Source organism: Xiphias gladius, chromosome 7 (genome assembly GCF_016859285.1).
Source record: "Xiphias gladius isolate SHS-SW01 ecotype Sanya breed wild chromosome 7, ASM1685928v1, whole genome shotgun sequence".
In the NCBI taxonomy this organism is placed as follows: Eukaryota; Metazoa; Chordata; class Actinopteri; order Istiophoriformes; family Xiphiidae; genus Xiphias; species Xiphias gladius.
Window position 1 is genome coordinate 6,977,765 of NC_053406.1, and position 20,248 is coordinate 6,998,012.

The 20,248-nt window shown below is 40.1% G+C and overlaps 1 protein-coding gene across 1 annotated transcript in view; it reads right to left on the reverse strand.

Annotated features, from left to right (window-relative positions):
• The window catches only part of LOC120792549 (limbic system associated membrane protein), a 178,461-nt gene that overhangs the window by 60,146 nt on the left and 98,067 nt on the right, over window positions 1-20,248 (reverse strand). The window contains exon 2 of the mRNA XM_040131809.1: window positions 147-291. Within this exon, the coding sequence (XP_039987743.1) occupies window positions 147-291 (145 nt within the window). The remainder of the gene's footprint in view (window positions 1-146; window positions 292-20,248) is intronic.

Consider the following 20,248-nt stretch of genomic DNA (forward strand, 5'->3'; position numbering starts at 1 on the left):
AGGATCCTTGAAACAAACAAACAAACAAAAAAAGTCTCTTTAATTCTTAAATGCAACTGTCATCGAAACAAAGCTCACCATGAATCAAATTTGTAAGGGATTTAGAACAGTCCAGTCGAGTGTCTACCCACTGCGGTCAACAGTACCTTTTGTATGCGCAGGCTGTACTCCAGCTGTCCTTTGGTGACCAGATCTACTCTGGGGTCCAGGGACCACTTGTCCTGCCCGGCAAAGATGATGTTGGATCGATTGAGCCAGGCCACCTTGGACACTTTGTCATCAACGTAACACCTGTGGGCACGACAAGAACAAGTGAGGTGAGGAGAAGGAAATAGAAATGAAAGGCTTGGTTTCTCATTAGGGGATCCAGTGTGAAAAGGTGTGAAAAGGGCATCTGACTTCTTTCATTTCATGATGTGAAATCTTATTAGGAGAAAGGAAATGCAATCCCACAGAGTAGGCGGGCTGTAGGAAACGTTTTAAGAGGCGTTTTAAGTAAGGGTTTATACACACAATCATGTCTTGAAACAAAAGGCCAAGATGGGTACATTGCAACACAGTTCAGCAGTGCTATATTTATTACTGCTGACCAGCAAGGGTACTCCAAAGTTAGTTAACTTAATCCGACAACTCAGCACTCCATGTATCCTGAGGTCTTGAAAGAAAAGTTGAGGAGCATCTCTTTCTCTCTCCCATTCTTAATTCATCCCTCTCACACTCTTTTCCTCCAGCTCATTCTCACATTCTCTCCCTCTACTCCCCTCTCTCCTTCTCCTTCTTTGAATCTGCCTCCCTTCCTGTGTCTGATAAATACATCTCCTTTAACAGTGAGTCAATTCCTGCGAATCAGAAAGGACACTGGTATCCTCTTGTTTACTTCTTGTTTGGCCGTTGTGAGAGCATAACGCCAAGTAAGCTCGAGCTAAGACATTTTGCAGGGGAGGGAGGGGAGCCGAGTGTCTGCCCAATGAATGAATGTAAATGTGAGAGGACGTTGGAATCAATGAGAATAGATATCAGCCGTAATGCAAGCCGACAGTGGAAGCGCCTCACATGCAAATTCTGGCGACTCCCCGAGGCTCGGCTTTGCACACTGCTTTGCCGTGTGTTGGGCTACAAGAGAGTAGATTAGCGAGGCAGTGGAGTGAGGCTGTCTATGGCAGGTGACCCTGGGTGATGCACAAAAGCGCTGGTGCAGTCACCCCTGTCTGTTACCCAGCGGGAGCAGGATGTCAGATTTGTTGAGGGCTTGTACTCGCAGCTTGAAACCTTGTTGATGTTCCTTCCCTTTATGTGGAGCCCAGATAACCTACTGTATTTATTGGCTCACTTTGACATTTACCTTCTACTTTCCTCACTCTGAAGTGTTTATCCAGTTATATTTGAAATTGCTTCAGGGCTCTAATTAATACAAATGATCCAAAAGCATCCTAAAGTAATTCAGACAAAATGTTTCCATTATTATTTTATATGAAACACTCTACCCCCAAATCTATTCATAATCTAGAGGATACATCCGGAGCAAACAAGAATTGAACAAGAGGATACCAGTGTCCTTTCTAATGGAGCCTGACTCATGTAATCCAAATTCATATTCAAATTCATAATATAGATCATTCTATGCCTTTAACCTCTCCAAATCATCCATGAATGATGGGTCCCTTTGGCTTGTAATTCATGCAAATGACTGTATACACCGATCAGCCACAACATTAAAACAGGTAACTGGTTTTAATGTTGTGGCTGATTAGCATATTCTAGTCAAGACCTCAATACTTTCAGCGATACAAAAGCATAATCTAGAATTAAGTGAAAATGTGTATAAATGTGGACCAAGTATCTCAATAATGACACACTGTACTGGGGCTTGAATAAAGAATTGGAACGAGCAGATGCAGAAAGTAACCAGCTACCAAGTCCCGATGTGTTTTTGTTCAACAGCTGCTCATTTATTGTGCAACATATAAAATCTACTGTATAGACTTGCTGGGATATTTTCTTGTATGCAAGATGTTCCATTCAAACATTCGTACATCATACATCAAGAAACATCATACTTAAATATGAAATTTCCTTTTGATCAAACATTAGATTATCAAAATTTCTTTGGTTTACTCAGCAAAAAAGAACTGCAAAGATGCACATTTGCATTATTATAAGAGGAATCTAATACACAAAATATGATAATATTTTGCATGTGTGTAAAGGGTCTAAACCTACCTTTTTCTAAATGGTAATGCTCTACAAGAAAAATATAGACACACAATGACAGGTTTTAGGTGTTTTGCAGTGACGAAATAAACTGCCCTGACTTGCAACACTGACTGAATGGTTGCATCTTACTTGTTTCACTGAGCTTTTCTTCCTCTCCTACCTTATTACCACTCGTCTCCTGCCGCGAAGTTACCGGGAGGAGGGGGAAAAGGAAAAGCAGGAAAGAAGACAGAAAGAAGGAGGAGACGTAAAAGTGTCAGTGAATGTGTCGTGACAATAGCAGCTTTTCTACTTATGCAACACTTGTATTTTAACAAACAGCCCATCATTAAAATGAATTAATTTAACAAAGTATGCAGCTTATAATTAATTTGTCATGACCACCTTGTGATATTCTTCACCATGTCAGTTACTGTTTCTAATCTCACACAATTAGACATATTCCTAATTTAAACATTCCTGATGACATCGAGGTACCTCTCAAAGTCCTGACCAGAAGTCTTTTGATTGATGTAGAGAACTGAAAAAACTGCTTCTAGTAGTTTTTATTTAACAAAAAAAAAAAAAAAAAGGAAACACTACTAAGAAAGTAGAAAAACTGGTATTGTCACCACACATTTGCTGACACTTTTATAATTGTTTACTATTTACAGAGTGCACAGAGACTATGGTCCAACAAAGGACTGATGTGGCAAGCTGTTGCTTTCTGCTGTGTTGCAGGCAAATGCAGACTTATGTCGTTTTTGGAGTTCTGAAACACCCCAACAGCTGCTTTGTGATCGCTAGAAATACAGTTTAGAGACTGTAGAATTGTTATATACCCAGTTGTAAAGAGAGAGATACATCATGGAATTTAGATGGAAATGTTAAAGACTTTAAACTCCCCTAGTGGATTTGAGATAAGATGAAGCTTGTGTAGAAAGTGAATAATTGAAAAGGAGTAATTGAAAACAAACAAAAACAAATTTTCTAAAAATACAGCAATATGGTAGATAGAACAGCTGTGAAGATTATATAAACACACAAAAATGACATCTTCCACTTTGTATACTTTGTATAATACTTTGTATAATAATCATTACTGAAAATTAAAATGACACTGTGCACACCGTAGCAGTATTACATAACATTGCACTGTACATACATAAAGTATCACTGTGCATTACGGAGCAGTAAGATGGATATGCGCCTTTCATGTTTTTGTCAGAACTCTTGTCTCCTGATGAAGCTTCTAAACATTTTACTTGGACAACGGGAGGCTGTTAGGTATTTCAGATGTGGGCCACTTGAGGTGAGGTGTTATTTCATACATATGTCATAGACACTGTTGGAATGTCTCTCATAGTTTCTTGTTATTGCTACCTTGACAATTTTTGCCTGGCTCCAGTCTTAACAAAACTAAGGGCCCAAACATGGTCCAAGCACGTACGAGAACGCACATGCTTGGAGCTAAGCAAGAACGAATCCGTGTGTCGCTGTGTTCTGACATGTGTCACCTGAAAAATCTTAAAGGAACGCAAGTGCGAGCCACAGTCTGAGCCTTGAAGCTAAGGGCACTATAGCACGAAACAACAAAAGAAAGCTGACCCCTTCTGTTTGGCAGGGCAGGTGGCACTAGAGAAAAAAAATCACCAAAAGGGAATCACTGAAGTCATAAGGGAAAACGGTGAATGTTGTTGACAATAGTTGTTGACATATTTTGGTCTGGACCAAAGTGGTGGACCGAACAACCGACCAACTGAGAGACCGACATTGCCCTTGAGCCAGGCCGCTATGACATAAAATAACTACAGAAATCTAGTTCCAGTGACACCAAAACTGTAAAATAATGAATGACGTGATGCCCATCACTACACTAATGAAATTTAGTTGTATTGTGATTTCGAGAGACGTGGGTTTGATTTGATTTTCCAACCACAGAGAAATAACATGAAAAAAAACTCCTGAAAGGGCACCCCAGAGTATTTCCTTTGCCAAAGGTACTTTGAAGGTAATATCAAAGCAGCTTGCTATGATTCCAAGAGACCTGGGACAGCTGTCAAGATCTTGGGGCAAACGTCAGTTTGCAAGTCAGGAATGAAGGAGGAAATATAGTGAATTAAAAGAGGAAACATTTGTTGTATGGCAGGATGCACCCAATTATATCCTCTGTTTAATTGAGACAAGCAGTTTTAACTGTGAATAGCACTCATACTGTGAGTGTGGCTCCACCAAAGCATCATGGGTGCTCTTGGATAAATACAGGTGACTGGGACTATTAATCATCCAAATGTTCCTAATTGTATTACCTACTTTCAGTAAGCGGTAATCAAATGCTGCTCCATACGGGTCAAAGACATAGATAAATAAATACAAAACACATGCCAATACACCCAGACTTCAATCAGAGCCATTTTCTGCCGCTGGTCTCCCATCTTTCCTTGCCTTATAAGGCAAAGGAAGACCTCTGCCTCGCCACTTCTCTTCTGCTCCCTATCCTTCTTTTCTCACCCCATCTGCCTATCATCCCAGTCTTCCTCTTTCCGCTTTGTAGGTTTCCTCTCCCCTCTTATCTCTCCATCAACACTCTAGGGCAGAAGTGGCCAGCATGGGACAAAAATCCCAGGAACTATTCATCCATCTACGCTACAGATCGGGTTTCTCAGCTACCTCTTGCTTTCCACTTTGTCTGTCTTCCCTTGAACTACTCAAACATCCAGTGGGTCCCAACAACCATTGGTACAGAGTGTAGAGCATGCTCGGTAGTAGCTATTTCCTGTTCTCACTAATGAGCGACTGCCCGGGAAGTGGAGAAGCTCCTGTCACTTGTCAGAGCAGTTGTCTGCCTGTAGCTCGTGCTACCGTATAGCCAAATAGTTGTCAAGCTTTGCAGGGCTTGGTTTCTCAGGCTGTGCAGGGGCCTGCTGGACCAGAATGAGAAATAAGAGCTTGGCTGTGTCTGACTGGCCTGAACTGAGGTGCATTCAACAAGTCGCCTGCAGGGAACTCGATTTGATTGGAATAGCAAGCCACGGTTGAACGATTTGTAATGAAAATCCATCCAATTAACTGGCTGCAGCTCTCACAATGATGCAGTATCTCAGCTGTGTTATTTAGCCAGCGTGACTTTGTTTATTTGAATATTTGGTAAAAAAATCTGCTGTTTTTAATCACAACTGCATCTCCTTTGCAATCCTCTGCAGAATCCTTTCGAAGCCCATAATCCTCTGTAGAATACATGGTTTTCGCTAACATGAAAAAGCTTGTAAATGCTATCAAATATTTGCTGATGCTTGTAAACAAAAAGCATTGGTAAATGCATCTTTCTTACAAAGTGGCGTTGTTGTTTATCAGTCCCTTCAGAGACCAGGGCTGGGTTTACGCGGGGTCTCGTGTGTGATGGATGCCTAGGTTGCTCTCCTGCGCTGTTTTACCCTGAGCTTTGTTGATGGGTGCTCTGCTGTGCTATATCATACTCTTTTCTGCACTGCTGTGCTGTGCCAATGTGGACTGGCCAGTAGGCTATGGCTGACAGGGGACTGTGTGGGCTGACAGATGCCTGGGCCAGAGCTGCTGAGCTGGGCTTGTGTTGACAGGACGGCTGGGCTGGATGGATCCCTGCTCCAGGGTTATTCGTGGGGGAGGACCAAAGAGCAGGCTGGAGCCAGGAGTGAAACTGTAATGAGAGGAACGATGTGCGAAGACTGACAGAACAGCCACACCACCCGCTATATACCATCAATACACAGTTCTCCTCATCTCAACTCGTCTTTTCTCTCCTTTTTTGCCTCTCTGAGAACTCCCATCCCTTAACACAGCACTTGTTCTTTCTCCATTTCCTCTTTGTAGTGCTTGCGTTTTGTTCTGTCCTCCACCCTCTTCAACCTTCTGCCTCCATCTCATTCCCTTTCTCTCTCCTTTTCTCCTTTTTATCCTCGTATTGACTGGGCACCCTGTGTCACTAAGCTATATCTATGTGCATGCATGTGTTAGGGGAGTTTTCTGTGTATGTTTCAGTAAAAACCAAATCCGCCACACGGACCGAATCCGAAACCTTGTCCCTGAAAGAGTCAACTTGTTTCATCAATCGATAAAGGTTAAAGGCGAGACTGGCACACCGGCTGTTTGAACCAAATCTGCCTCACTCCCAGCCTGGTGCGCCAGAGCTGCCAAGGCAGGCCACTAAGTTCTGTGCCTTTGTTTTTTATACTATGCATGTGGCAGGGCGCACAACAGACAAAAGGAAGGAGATGGAGAGATTGCCAATAAGGCCAACAATAGACAGACAGAGAAAGAAAAGATGAGCCACAGAAGAAAGCAACACAAAGAAAAGAGAGAGAGGAAATGTAATCTAAGGGATAGAAGCAAAGCTAAAGCTTTCTATCAAATCAAGAGTCAGGTCATTCATTTATAGCCCTCAAAGCAGTTTCTTGCCCCAGATATTCACTGTGTAGGAGGTTAAATATATTTTCAGTAAGGTGTAAGTTTATCCCCTAGGACCGGGCTTCGAATAACAAAGCATTTATTGAAATACCTGGTGCGATGCTGTCTTGCATTATGAAATTCATCATCCACTATTTAAAAAAAAAAATTGGACAAAAAAGGAAACTAAAGCTTAATTTTTTCCCCCCCGCCATTATCAAATCCAATAAACACTTCAAAAGTTAAGTAAATAAGTATAATTGGGCTGTTACATTATGTGAAATCACAGAAGAATGTTATCACAAACATGAAACTTTCAAGGTGAAAGTGCTGTAATAGTGCATGCATGTGTGCTTGTGGATGTCACCATGTGTGTTGTCTTAACTGACAAGCTGGTAAAATCTTCATTATTCCTTTGTAAGTTGGTGTTGACACCAGTGGCAAACAAGTCACATTAATTATTGTGATTTCAAAAGGCAGGTGCAAAGTGTTTGAAGCTTGTTTATTAAATTCTCTTTGCAGGTTTAATGAAGCATTTAAAGAGCAGAATGATGAGGTTGATATGTTGAGGGTGATAAACTGTCTCCTTTCGTTAATAGTGATTTTTAAACGAGGCTGTTATGAACAGTAAGAGCCCCTCCTGTGAGCCCTGCAGAGGTCCAGCTTGAAAAAAGAAAAGACAGCCATCTCTCAAAGTGGTACATCCGTCTATCTCTCTCTATCTATGTTTAAGATTCATAGAAGAAAAACATAGAGAACAACAAAACTGTTTCAATCCTTTAACTTCTTCAAGACCTGCCATCAGTTGCTACAATCACTTCAGCTAGTACCCCCACAGGGAAATCCCTATTGACGTAATTGCATCACAATAGACCTGGAGTAACCTTTCTTGCTCACTTGATTTTTCCTCTTTGCTTCGAAGCTCTCTGACAGCTCCGACCATGAAGCCCCTCCATCTTGGTTGGCATGCATCAGTGCTTAGAGCAAGCCATTAATCAGGGCAGGAATGATTGTTTTGAGACTTGGCCCACAGACAGAGTGGGGGGGGAATTATTAATCTAAAATGGTTACAAACAACTCAGACATGTGCAGGTCTGCTTGATTCAAATTTGCTAGGCACAGGTGTGATTTCACCTCAAAGGCTTTACAAGTGCCAAGACAGTTACATTTCTGTGTGTGTAGTGTTTTGGCAAAGTTTCTGAAGGTGTTCCAAATAGATGTTGTGCTTGGGTCTTCTGTGAAGTCCAAAATTTGAAGTCTCCACAGCAACTGTTCCTGTCCCTTGTCCTGTCAGTCTGTCCTAACTTTGACCAGATCATCCTTATTTTAAGGTCAATGCGACAACTCCACCAACGTTTCCTCCCTCACCTCCTCTGTGTTGTATTTTTTAGTCAGGGTTGGAGTGTGAGGGAGAAGTGGTTGGATGTAACAAGCCAATGACAGATGGTGCCTCACGGAGATGTAGGCAGGAGGATCTATGGCAAGATCAGGATGCTTCTATTAAATCTCAGGAGATGTACTATGCTTACTCTGTCTGTCACATCTTTCCTTTTTGATGCCCTCGTTCTCCTTCCCTCTCTTTATCCTGTTTTGTACCTTGTCTTGTCTGTCTGTCATTGCCCTTCTCCTTCTCTGTCTTCCTCATTCATTCTTGCCCCATCATTTCTCTCCATCCTCCTCTTTACCTCTCCCCTCTTCACTCATCCTCCTTCTGCCCTTGCCTCTTATTACTCTCTCATACAGCTGTAGTCACACTGTACAACAGGGTTGTCAGTTGGTGCATGTACTGGATGCAAAAAATACCATTAACACTTAAACAACGTAATACCGCATCTTTGTGAATATTATAATATAACATTTTTGTTGAAAGTGCACCTGTGTATTATTTTAGCTGCTTGTATTGCATTGTATCAGGGTTTCCCTCTGTCTGTGTTTGTGCCTATGTATCTGTATTGTCTTGTCTTGATAAGAGTGTAGAAGTATAGGGCAGAGAGATATTATTATTTTGGGAAGCCAAATATTACTGTGGAAGCCAAATCCCTCCTACAGCTGTAAATTATATTCATTACGCCAAAATGACTGGCTGCAGAGCGCCGACCTTTCCCACCCGTCCCCGTCTTTATGTTGCATTCCCTCCTTAACACACAACCTGCTCTTCTCATTACAGGATGTCCCATAAGGCCTTGTCTCAATGTGTGACACCGTAGAACTACTAGCTAATTTTTCTGCTCTCCACATTTACCTCTTATGCGCGCCATCACTGTGGTCTGCTTTGGTGCAGTATGGGCAGAAAGAGGTGAATCAGTTGATGATGCAGTGCCACAGAGGGAGAGCACAGGCAAGAGGGAAAAAGATTCTCTTATAAGTGCAAAAATACTCCAGACCTGACTTCCTCGATTAAGGCTGTGCAATGAAATGCGGCATCATAAATTCTGTCTGAAATGAAATAGGCTCATTTGAATTTGTTGGCTTGGCACACTGTTTATGTTTCTTGGTTAAGCTTCTGATAATGTACAAAGTAGAACTACCAAGACCTGCAGTACATCTCAACATCGCAGATTCTACACACATCTAGGAGTGCTTTACCAAAGCTCAGAAAATCACACAAATACACTGATCAGCCACAACATTACAACTGGTTTTAATGTTGTGGATGATTGGTGTATAAGACAAGATCTTTGCTACCTTTTCTTGATCATAGTCTTTTTTTATGTCAAAGGTAACTCTTTCAACTGAAGATGTATCTTAAATAATGATGGTCTGAATCCAAGCTTGGCATGCAGGTTGTTTCATCATCATTTCCTATGTGAGAATTGGCTTTTATCCCCTCTTGCCAGACTAATCATCATCAGCATAGCTCCCTTGTGGGCTCAGTTTCAAAAGCACAGCCTTATTACGCAGATTGTGAGGGATGCTATTTGATGCTGCATCTAGAAAGTACAGCATTTGTGGCTGGACTTTAAAGGTTAACCAGCAGAGGTGTGGGAGTCAGAATATCAAATACATGACTGACAGGTGTCATGGCAAATGAGAAGGTCAGAGAGGTCTTCTATGATTTGTTGCCAGCAATGGAATAGCTAATTCACTTGGCAATGCAGCAGGAGAAGCTCAAAGGACAGCCTGATAGCTATTCTTCATATCTAAATGAAATCTTACAAGTAACTGGAAAAGCTGCCTGTATCACTTAAATGCATATAGTTTGAGAATGACTGATGCACTTCACTCATGCAATATAGGGGACTTCAAAAAAGTGGACTGTACTTTGCTTGTCTCACGCATGCCACAGATTAACATTGACAGTGAGTCTGTTAAATGACTAAATATTCTACTTTTGACATTTCACACTAAATTGTCTTCAGCAATTAGTCTTGTGTCGTTTGCAAATGAATTGTTGAAAAGAACAAATCTTTCGGGGGAACCAACTGAACTGTATCACATCCTGAAACATTCCGTTCATTTCTCAGCTCAGTTGAGTTGCCAGTCAGTTGAAAGCGAACGTGCAGGGATATCCTGCGAGTGAACGTGATGCGTTCTGAGTGAGTGATTCCAGTCATTAATTCGCAGGGATACACTCACATGGAGGCCATTCTGTTCTCTGATCTAATGGCTAATGTAGCCAGGAGCTGGCACAAGATAATTAATGGCCTAATTCCTCACGTGGTTACACTTAAACAGCCACAGGAACACCTTCAAGTTCACCGTTGTTTTAGCAGACTTCCCCGATTAACACAACCTTAAAATGTTAGGCTGGCCCATTTAAGAGGAAAGTGTAAAGGCTCACCGGTGCCGCTGCAGCTGCAATGAGAGGAAAAGACTCACTGAATGGCTGATTCAACGGTCCATGTTCAGTCATTCGTTCACTGAACGTACTACACAGTGAACGTGAGCCATGAGTGATAGTCATCAGCTCAAACTCCTCACTCAGGCCCAGCAATTTCAAGAATGTTGCCGAACTGTCTTTCAGTTGAAAAGTCATCTCCGATATTCACTTAGGAAACTTTTAAAACATCAAGAATTATAAACAGAGTTTGGCGTGTCAAAGCAACAGCACTTCCAGGTGTGGAAGCTGGGGATCATGAAGAATATGCCAGATCTGGCTGCGTTTCAGTTCAGTGAGTGGAACTCCTGAACTCTTGTCAAGCACTGAACAATTCGGTGAACGAATCTTTTGAACAAATCTTTGTAATGAACTGATTCTAGTGATTCAGCACACTGAAAAGAACTTATTTGAACATCACTATAAGTCATGCTCAATGGCGTGATATCACAATTTGGGTTATTTTTACTTTACAGCTCCTGAAAACTTGGCTTCAAAAGTATTTCTCAATAGCTTTATTACTCATGACTTAACAAGCATTATCAAAGTTTGACACATAACTCAGTTAGAAGCTGATTGTGAAAATAAGTTTTTATCATTTTTCATGATATTATTTTGAATATCTATGATAGGTTTTATGGATACATGCATCCTAAATTTTAAATATCATTAGGATGTCTTAACATACCTCTGAACATCTGAATAAGTTGCTAGCTGAAAGACAGTTTACATCTAAATGCTTTCATAGTCATAGTGAACACAATGTCCAAGCTATAGGGAGCAATTTTAGGGCTGTATATGCAATATTCATGCTGCAATCTGAAGACAAATTTGTTTGTAAAAATAAGCTCTAATGACTCCAGTATTTACATGTAAAGTACCTCCGCATATCTATATTTCTTGACACAAATGTGTCTATTTGGAGTAAGGGAGGACCAACCTCCTACTGTGCGACTACAACTTCAATTGATGGTGTAGCCATGGCAGCAATAGAACATGTCACAATTGCAACATATATTACTACAGTTCTATTATTTCGTCCTTTCCACGGGTTATCATCAAAATCAGTCCTTAATGGAGCCATTTCAGATTGTGCTTCATGAACTCAGCATGAATTCCACTGCTTTGACAAAGGGTTTTCATCGCACCAAGGATAACTCGTTGCTTCAAGTGGTCCCCTGAGCCTGTACAAGGCTAACTACTGTTAACAACCACTGCATACTGCACAAGGCTTAAGAGCAAAAGGTTTTGGTTCTGTCAGTTCTGAGGCTATTTCTTAGATTGATCTTTAATAACTCACTTTATGCTGAGTTGGCATCTGTCTACTGATCAAAGAACAAGGACACTGTGACCCTTATAGACTTTGACATGTGGATGTTGATCTCAGCATCCTAACACAGTCCGTCATAACAGGGAGGCTGTTATTGTTCATGTAGACCATGATCTCATCCAGATCACAGTGCATGATGATAATGAAGTGTATATCTATTGATTCATTGATTAATTCATTAAGTTATTCATGCGGCAAGGGACATCAACCAAAAATGCTATTAGTTTCTGCTGTAAAACATACCGCCACAAAATAACGATATTTTAAAATTATGATATAGACTTAGCAAGAGACTCATAAATTAATGCACATAAATTATTATCTTATCTTTGACTGTTAAATTGCACAGCACAGGTGTAAGAGATAAGCAAACAAGAAAAGCTAGTCTTTTTAGCACCTTGTCACTTACTGTACACACACTAAAAGACCTTAGATGACAGAGCAAGTGAGTTCTTATAATGTATAATTTTAAGAATGAAAACAATTAACTGAATTAGAATACTGTAGTAATTGAACTGAATGTATCATTTAATATCAGTGGTCTGACATGCATATATTAACCTAATAGTCATGCTTGATGTACCATTTTATGCACCTACAGCTGGGGAAGTGCATATGTAATTGCGTGATTTATACTTGATAATTAGCATCTGTCTCCATAATGTAGTCCTGTTCATTTACTGGCACATGCAGCATGTCAGTTAGAATGTCACTCATTAGACTGCATATCTATGCCAATGACAATGTCAAACAACATACACCAGACTTCAGAGGAAAAAATTCAAATTTATAGTTAATGATCCAGATTTGCCCCAAAACCAACAAACAAACCAACAAACAGACGGACACGGTGAAAACATAACCTCCTTGGCGGAGGTAATAATTGGTTTTGGACAGTCATAATTAATGATTGATAGTATTCCTTTGAGTGCCCACAATTGAAGCTTTTTGTCAAAACTTAGCCTCAACATTTCCTTAGAAAAGGAGGACAGGAAGATAGAGAGAAATACAGAAAAAGGGAGAAACAAAACAGAAGACAGCTGAGATTTATAACTTGCACAATAACTGTGGTCAGGAATAAAAGGCCTCATACTCTCAAACCCTGTCATGTGTGGCAGCCCTGGTGCCGCCACTCAGAAGACCTCATCTGCAAACTAAGAGATACAGTAGGCACCAATAACATGAAGATTCTGGGTAATGATCCAGAAATGCGTTATTATCATAACAGCCCAGGAACCTTCTCTGAGATTGTATAAACACAGACCATCTAGCAGATTCCCTTTTAATTGCTTTCTCTACTGTGCAGGTCAATGAGAAAGGGGTGGGGGAGTGGGGTGGTAGCAGCAGGGATGGGAAGGCCGGAGGAAAGAGGAAAGAGTTTGTCTTGTTCCTCAGAGCAACTGCTCCGGCAGATAATGCCTGGCAAACCTGACAGGGAAAAGGGATGAGAGGGGAAAAGGACAAACAGAAGGCAGAAGAATGGATTTTTCTGGGCTTGCAATCATCCCTACTTTTTGCCTACCTCTGCTCAGATCTATGAAAGAGAGAGAGAGAGAGAGAGAAAGGGAGGGCTTGAATCAAATAATCATGCTAAAATACTCAACTGACACTAGAAAATAGACAAGAACGTAATTTCATCACAGTGGTGGTTTAATAACAAAAGAAGCCATGCTACTGTTGTAAAACTCCATGGGGAGGAAATTAGCCTCTGGCACAAATAAGGATTAGAAGGGCTTTTAGAACATTGAAACAAAATGCTACATGCTGTTTGTCTTTTCACATAATTTTACTTGATACAACAGCAAAGTATCTAGAAATCACTAGTAAACACAATGAACTGTGGCTGCAGATCCACAGTTAGTGCCTATGGGCATGGTTTACCAAACCTGTAAACAAGGTTGAATAGGCATCTTAAAAAGACAATTGCATTACTGTTGATTACATTTTACAAAAATATATTTCTTTCTTTCTGAGTGGTCACTGGGTTTAATCTATTTTTGTCCAATATGAAAATCAACTTTCCAAAACTTCAAAATTTATTGAAATGTGATGCATCCCACTGGACATTTTATTACCTCCGTCAAGGAGGTTAGGTTTTTACCCGTGTCTGTTTGTTGGTTTGTTTGTTTGTTTATTTGTCAGCAGGATTACGCAAAAACTACTGAACCAATTTGAACCCAGCTTGGTGGAGCGATGGGTGTGGATCCGGTAAAAGCGGTGGATGCAGATAGGGCATTTTTCGCCTTGGCGGAGGTATGCGATCTACTGAGTGCCAGTCTAGTAGGTTGTATGTTTTTGATCAAAGTTGCCCTGTACTGATGTGAGCAGGGGCTGTTCTGACACCTACTGTGAGATGGCTGCGGCAAATTTAAAAGTGAAAAAATGAGAAAAATTCACATGATCATATTCAAAGAATTTATGCTAATGTTCTGTGTTCGAGCTTTCAACAACATACAGTATGAATCCAATGATTTTCTGCTGTCGTCTCTCAAGTCTTAGTTGATGGAACATTCCTTTAAGAAAGAAAACTGCATTACAATCTGATGGTCACATAACACAAATGAGGATTAAAAATGCACAACCCAACACCTTCAATCTCCCCATCTCCCTTCTCTATCAGGGTCACACACCAGACCTACAGTTTGTCAGGCTGTTGGATGTAAGAGGTTATCATGGAAAGAGAGAAGATAATGAACTTATCTTTCCAGGCTTGTAACATCACCTGCATCCGTTGATAGCATCTCCACACTCCAACAGTATATAGCACTAAGTCACTGGAACACCATTACTGTTTGAAGCAATCTAAACTCCTCCTGATTTTGATTCCCCTTCGAAGTCACTTGCTTCGGTGCTCTTGCTCACATCAACTGGAAAACCCATTTTGCGGGGCCTCAGCCCAGCCAATTTCTATCTCTCACAGGTAGTGGGGAATTGACTGTGGGACATGTAGCATATCACTTTAAAGTGACAGAAAAACGGGAAATCACTTTGTGCCAGCCACATGCTCTTGTCGCCTTCCATAAGAACTTCGTTCAGTCAGAGGGAAAACTCCTTAAAGCTAAACAGTTTGTGGGGGAAGAGATAGCAAATCAGTGCCAAGTCCTGTCTCCTTGCACCCACTCAGGACACACGGTGCAAGAAGCAACTGGGTGTCAGAGCTGTATACTTTCAATTGACAAACACACCACATGCACAATAAGTATAAACTACCCGCACTGAGAACTGTATCTAACAAGCAGAGCTCTCAGGGCAGACTGAGGAGTTTGCCGTTTTGATTACCCGTTCACTCATCTCAGACAACCGGAGATGAACTTTAGGAAAGTATAGCTACACAACCACTCACAGATGATCAAATTGAATCCTGAGAAAGGACGTAAACAGGACGGAGGTAGTCTTTTCTTTTCAGCCGCAGCTACCAACAGTCCATTTAGGCATGACCTAATGCTGACGAGGGGATTTCTTGGATTCTTAGCTTGATATAATAGATTTGACAGTGAATGAAGCTTGAAATGTGACTATGGAGGTATTTCCGTAACCACAATCATTTTGTTATCGACAGTGGCACCTTTAAAAATCAAACACTACAAACTATTTAAAACATGTTTTTCTTTTTTTTTATCTCCAGTTGCTATGACTACAAAGTCATACAAAAGAACAAAATATCCAAGTTCAATGTAATTTGAAAAATTAAAAGTCATGTTATTTACACTTATCTAGCTGCAGTTTTGTAGAATCGTTTAAAATTATAATAGGCACCATTTATCACTGCACAGGCATTCTGTTCTTGCATTAATAGTGATAAAAGTAGTCAAAGCGAAAATGCATACTTTGTAAAAAAAGAGCTGAATTCACAGTGTCCTGTTGAGGGATTCTAGAAAGGACAGTTCATTTTGGTGTGTAAGATGTTTATGTGTTTGTGGGCATTTTGATGTTTCTTTTAAATTGCTGTGTCAAGTTTATCGTATTGAGTATCAACCAGTGACATAGAAGTGTGTGTGCATGTGTGTGTGAAACAGAGAGACAGAGAGGCAGAGAAAAATCATGCCAGGGGAGGAAAACAGCTTGCAGAGGCCTTGTAACAGCGTGAAATGAGAAGTGTTTATATAGTATATTTGCATGTACTATGGGGCTTGCAAATGTTTCAAGAGTTTATACGTATGTTTATTATCATGTATGTGTGCAAGCTGTGATAACCTTGCAGTGTAGGATACTAATCTGCCTTGAAGTGAGGGGCAGAGCAATTTAAGGTGAACTTTACCCAACTGAAAATGTCTGTGATGTATCTGATCGAGGACAAAGCGCTTTCTCTCTCAGTGTGTGTGAGCGTGAGCATGCAAGTCATTAATCAGTTGGACAGTACCCTGCTTCAACTTCAGTTCAAACGGAGTCAGAGAGGAGCGAGGATTGCACACCAGAAAAATATACTGCTATTTTTTACCACGAACACTAGGAGCTGTCAGTTAATAGATACGCATGCGGTTTTTCAGAGAGGACTGGAGAGAGGTGAAAGCAGAGCTAGCTAAGCAGAATCTCGTTTTTGAGGACTATTGTTTCAAAGAAAAACTTCTCTGTGATGTAGTAGCTCTGTCTGAGAGGTGAATAGAACTTCTCTTCATGAAACCCTTTCGATTTATGAGGCTTTTCCTCCGGCTAGTTTGCTGGTACTTTGTTAAACGCAGAACTGTTCACATCGTGCTTCAGGGTCAGATCAAGACTTTTTGGGGTCCTAAACTGAATTCAGTTTGCTCGCCGAGTCAGTGTGTTACGTTGTTTTAGTCTGGTGAACTTTCTAAAAAATTCTCTGTGTAACATTTAATAACATTTTTGGAAATTTTTGTCTTAGGTTCTGCCCAAATTTTAATTTCAGATAAATTCCCCTTCCTTAAGCATTATATTTAGTATTATACATTATTTCCAGTTTACCTGTTGTAGTTGGGGGCTTTAATGGAGAAATGTAGCATAACTGCAGATTTCAGGCAAAATCTGTTCAGAGTTTAAGCTAGCAGTTCAAACAGTACATATATGGATATGTAAAGGTATATGAATGCCAGTGTTCTGTATTTGTAAGTTTTGTGATTGTTTTTGGTTGAAGAAAATCGCTGTAAATTGATGGTGAATTTATAGTGATGTTGCCTGATTAGTATGACTGGGACCAGGCCTGCCTGCCACTGGACTGTGCCCCATGCTTTGATGTATATAGGTGTATTATGGTGTTAAAATCATCAGAGTTAGTTAGTGTTGTTTGCTGAAGTTGTCAGTCTACCTTCAGTCTAATCTGAACAAACCAGACCCACACAGTCCTGATGAAGCAGACTTGCTGCTTCATCATTCATAGTGTTTAACGGTGAATAAATAATACCTTTAACACTTTTTTTCTTGCTGTGTATCAGAAAAATAAGCTTTTTATAGAATTTTACACCTTTACTTAAATTCGATTTTGTATTTGTATATTGAATTTCTGGGGAAATTGAATACATTAAAATTCAGTGAATATTCATTTTATTATTTTTATATTATTTTTGTTTTGTTTATACTGTATTTGATAATTTTATATATAGATGTATAACCAATATTAGGGCATTATTTATCAAAGTGATCACATACTTTCTTTACAGTATCTTTAGAATATGTGCGTGTCACATACAGAAAATTATGGTGCACATCCTCTGGTGTGACTGGTGTTGTTTTTGGTTGTGGTTGTTGTGGTTTCCGTGATTCTGTCCAGAGAGGTAACTTAACATTCATCAAACACAGAGGAACCAAATACAGACAAATACACTGTGAAAAATAAGCTTGTGACATATAGAATAAACAAAAAATAAAGTGCATGCTCTGTTTACTGGCCGTGTTTACTAAGAGGTCATTGGGAGTTACAATGGTTTTGGCACAATGTTTCTTCTGAATGCCTTGTTAGTGTTTTGTTGCTCAAAGTCGTGGCAGCTAAGATACAAGATCAGCCAAACATCAATACTTTTGTCTGGCATGGCTTCTGGTTTTGGACTCAATAAACTGTTTGCACAGTGGCAGATCAACTCGAGCACTCTATGAAAAGAATTTCAAAGGGAATTCTCTGCGGTTGGTGCGGGCAGTGAGCTAATGGCCAAATTGTATCGCTCAAGTCAGAAATCCATCTTACCCCGTAGGAAATAGTTGAGTAGAGCCTTAAAAAAGAGGGCACATCCTCTGAACTGGTCTGGCATCTGGCAGCTTGTTAAGCTGCCGTGATAAAACAATAGATAAAACACACTTAGTACATAAATAATAGAAACCATGTTTCAGGTAGCACTCTGAATTTTATTGCGATCTAGTCATTACAATTAGAGAGCAGAGCTTTATTGATAGACAGGACCTAAGTCTCCTTGGGGCTGAAGACATTCTGCAGCTAAAGACAGAAAGACAAAGCACGTTAATGAAGTCATCAAAATATCAGAATCTAGAAACAGCTGGACTACGCTCACATCTGGAAACACCTCTAGCTGTTGGCCTTCCTCTTTCAGTCCACTCTGGCAGCAAAGAGAATACTAGAAGCCAATCCTGTTTTTTTTTCCTGCAAATGTGTTTTTTTTTCTTTGCTACACCACATGAAGCACCTCAGCACTTGAAAGAGAGCTGCAGTCGGCCTTTGCTATGTTTCCCTCTCCACTGTTACAGAAATACACGAGGCCTTCCCTCAGAGGAGAAACTAAATCAAGCTTCAGAGAGATTTTTTTAGTAGCAGTTGTACACGCAATGTGATTAAGGTTAGTGTGAATGTTGAGTGTCACTTAGAGGGACAGAACTTCAACTTCTGAATACATTAGATTTCTATTTTAAATATGATCACCTAATAATAAAATATGATAATATGCAGGAATTTTTGAGTACTCTCAACAAGAGGGGATGGCAATCTCTGCATCAAGTAGTTTTATATTTGGGTTGTTGGGTATTTGTATCCAATTTTATTTAATCGATAACTTTAACTTTTAATTTACACAGATAAGTGGCATACTAATTGATTAAAATTAAAGGATGGGAATAACCTGCAGTTTGTTGTATCCCATAATTCCTCCTGAAAATATGCTGAGGGGCCGTTTACTTTTTTGTTCTATACACTGCCATTTTCCACAATCATTCTGCTTAATCAAAACAGAGACATACAGTATTTCATCATTTACGAGTAGAAAATGAATATGATCACCCTGTAGATTTTCTATTGACAAAAAAACAAACAAACAAGCAGTTATGGGCAACAAAAGCACCTTGGGTAAGGTTAGGGAAAGATTGTGGCGTTCTGATGGTGATATGTAAACACCAACAAAGCTCAGACTGACAGGGTGGGGTCGCAGCTTGGTCATATGGTGAGTGCTGCTCCAGGAATTTCTCTCTGTAGCTGATATCTGATTCTCTGGTGGATGTGGTTTTGTTCTCTGCTTTTGTTTTCTGGCTTGCTTCGAATTTTGCTTACAAAACATCCTTGACACCATATTAAAAACAGTATTTGGCCTCTCTATAAAAACTCTATCAATAAGTTGCCTAGAATTAAGCAGAGTTAGTTTAAAATCAACTGATGCATCAGTTTAGTTGTGTTTTGCCATCACAGGTTGATTGATTGATAGTTAAGATGTCCTCTGCACTGCTCACGCTCTGCTTCTGCTACATATGCATCTCACACCCCACAACTATAGTGGCAGCAATTGATCTTGTGCTTGCTCTCACTTTTGGCTGCCTTTAAATTATGCTTCACAGGGACTGATACAAAACAGAGTTTGGACAGCAAACTACACCACACTTTTTCCTCTCAGTTCCTCAGTACACCCAACTTGTCTGATGAAAATGAATTATTCATTCCATTTCTATCTGACAGTAATGTTAACAGAACAACTGCTCAGAATGGGCTTCTTTCAGGAATGCCTTTTTTATTGGAGCAAGTTTTGATTGTAAGATCACAGTTTGAAGACTGATTGAGAAAATGTGAATGTAGAAGTCAATAGAATATTCCCTCTATACACAAATGCTATCACATTGCCCTTGAGGCGATTAAACTTCTAAGAGCTTGGCCTTGGTATTTTAATCACAACTATCAAGGTTGAAGTTTGCCCATTGTTTCATGATGGTATAAAAGCACTGAATGCAGTAAGGTAGGACATTCACCAAAAAAAACAAACAAACAAACAAAACAAAAAAAAAAACAGGTATCAAGAGGAATGTAGGTAATGGTTTGTAAGATAGATGTCCTTGGTGTACGGTGTTTTACACAACCCTCAACCCTCAAACCGAAAGTAAAGCCTTTAGTGGTTGTGAAACCTGCCTCTGGAAGTAACCACATGCAGCGTAAAGTGATCTCATGACTAAGTAGAGAGGAAGTGTTGTCTGGACAAACATCCTCTTATTATCAAGGGAAAGACGTATTTATCTGCCAAGTACCCAGTTGATTATCTGATTAGAATTCAAATGTTCAGATTTGCAGTGATAATGATTGACATTTGTAAATTGTGGTTTTCTAAAAC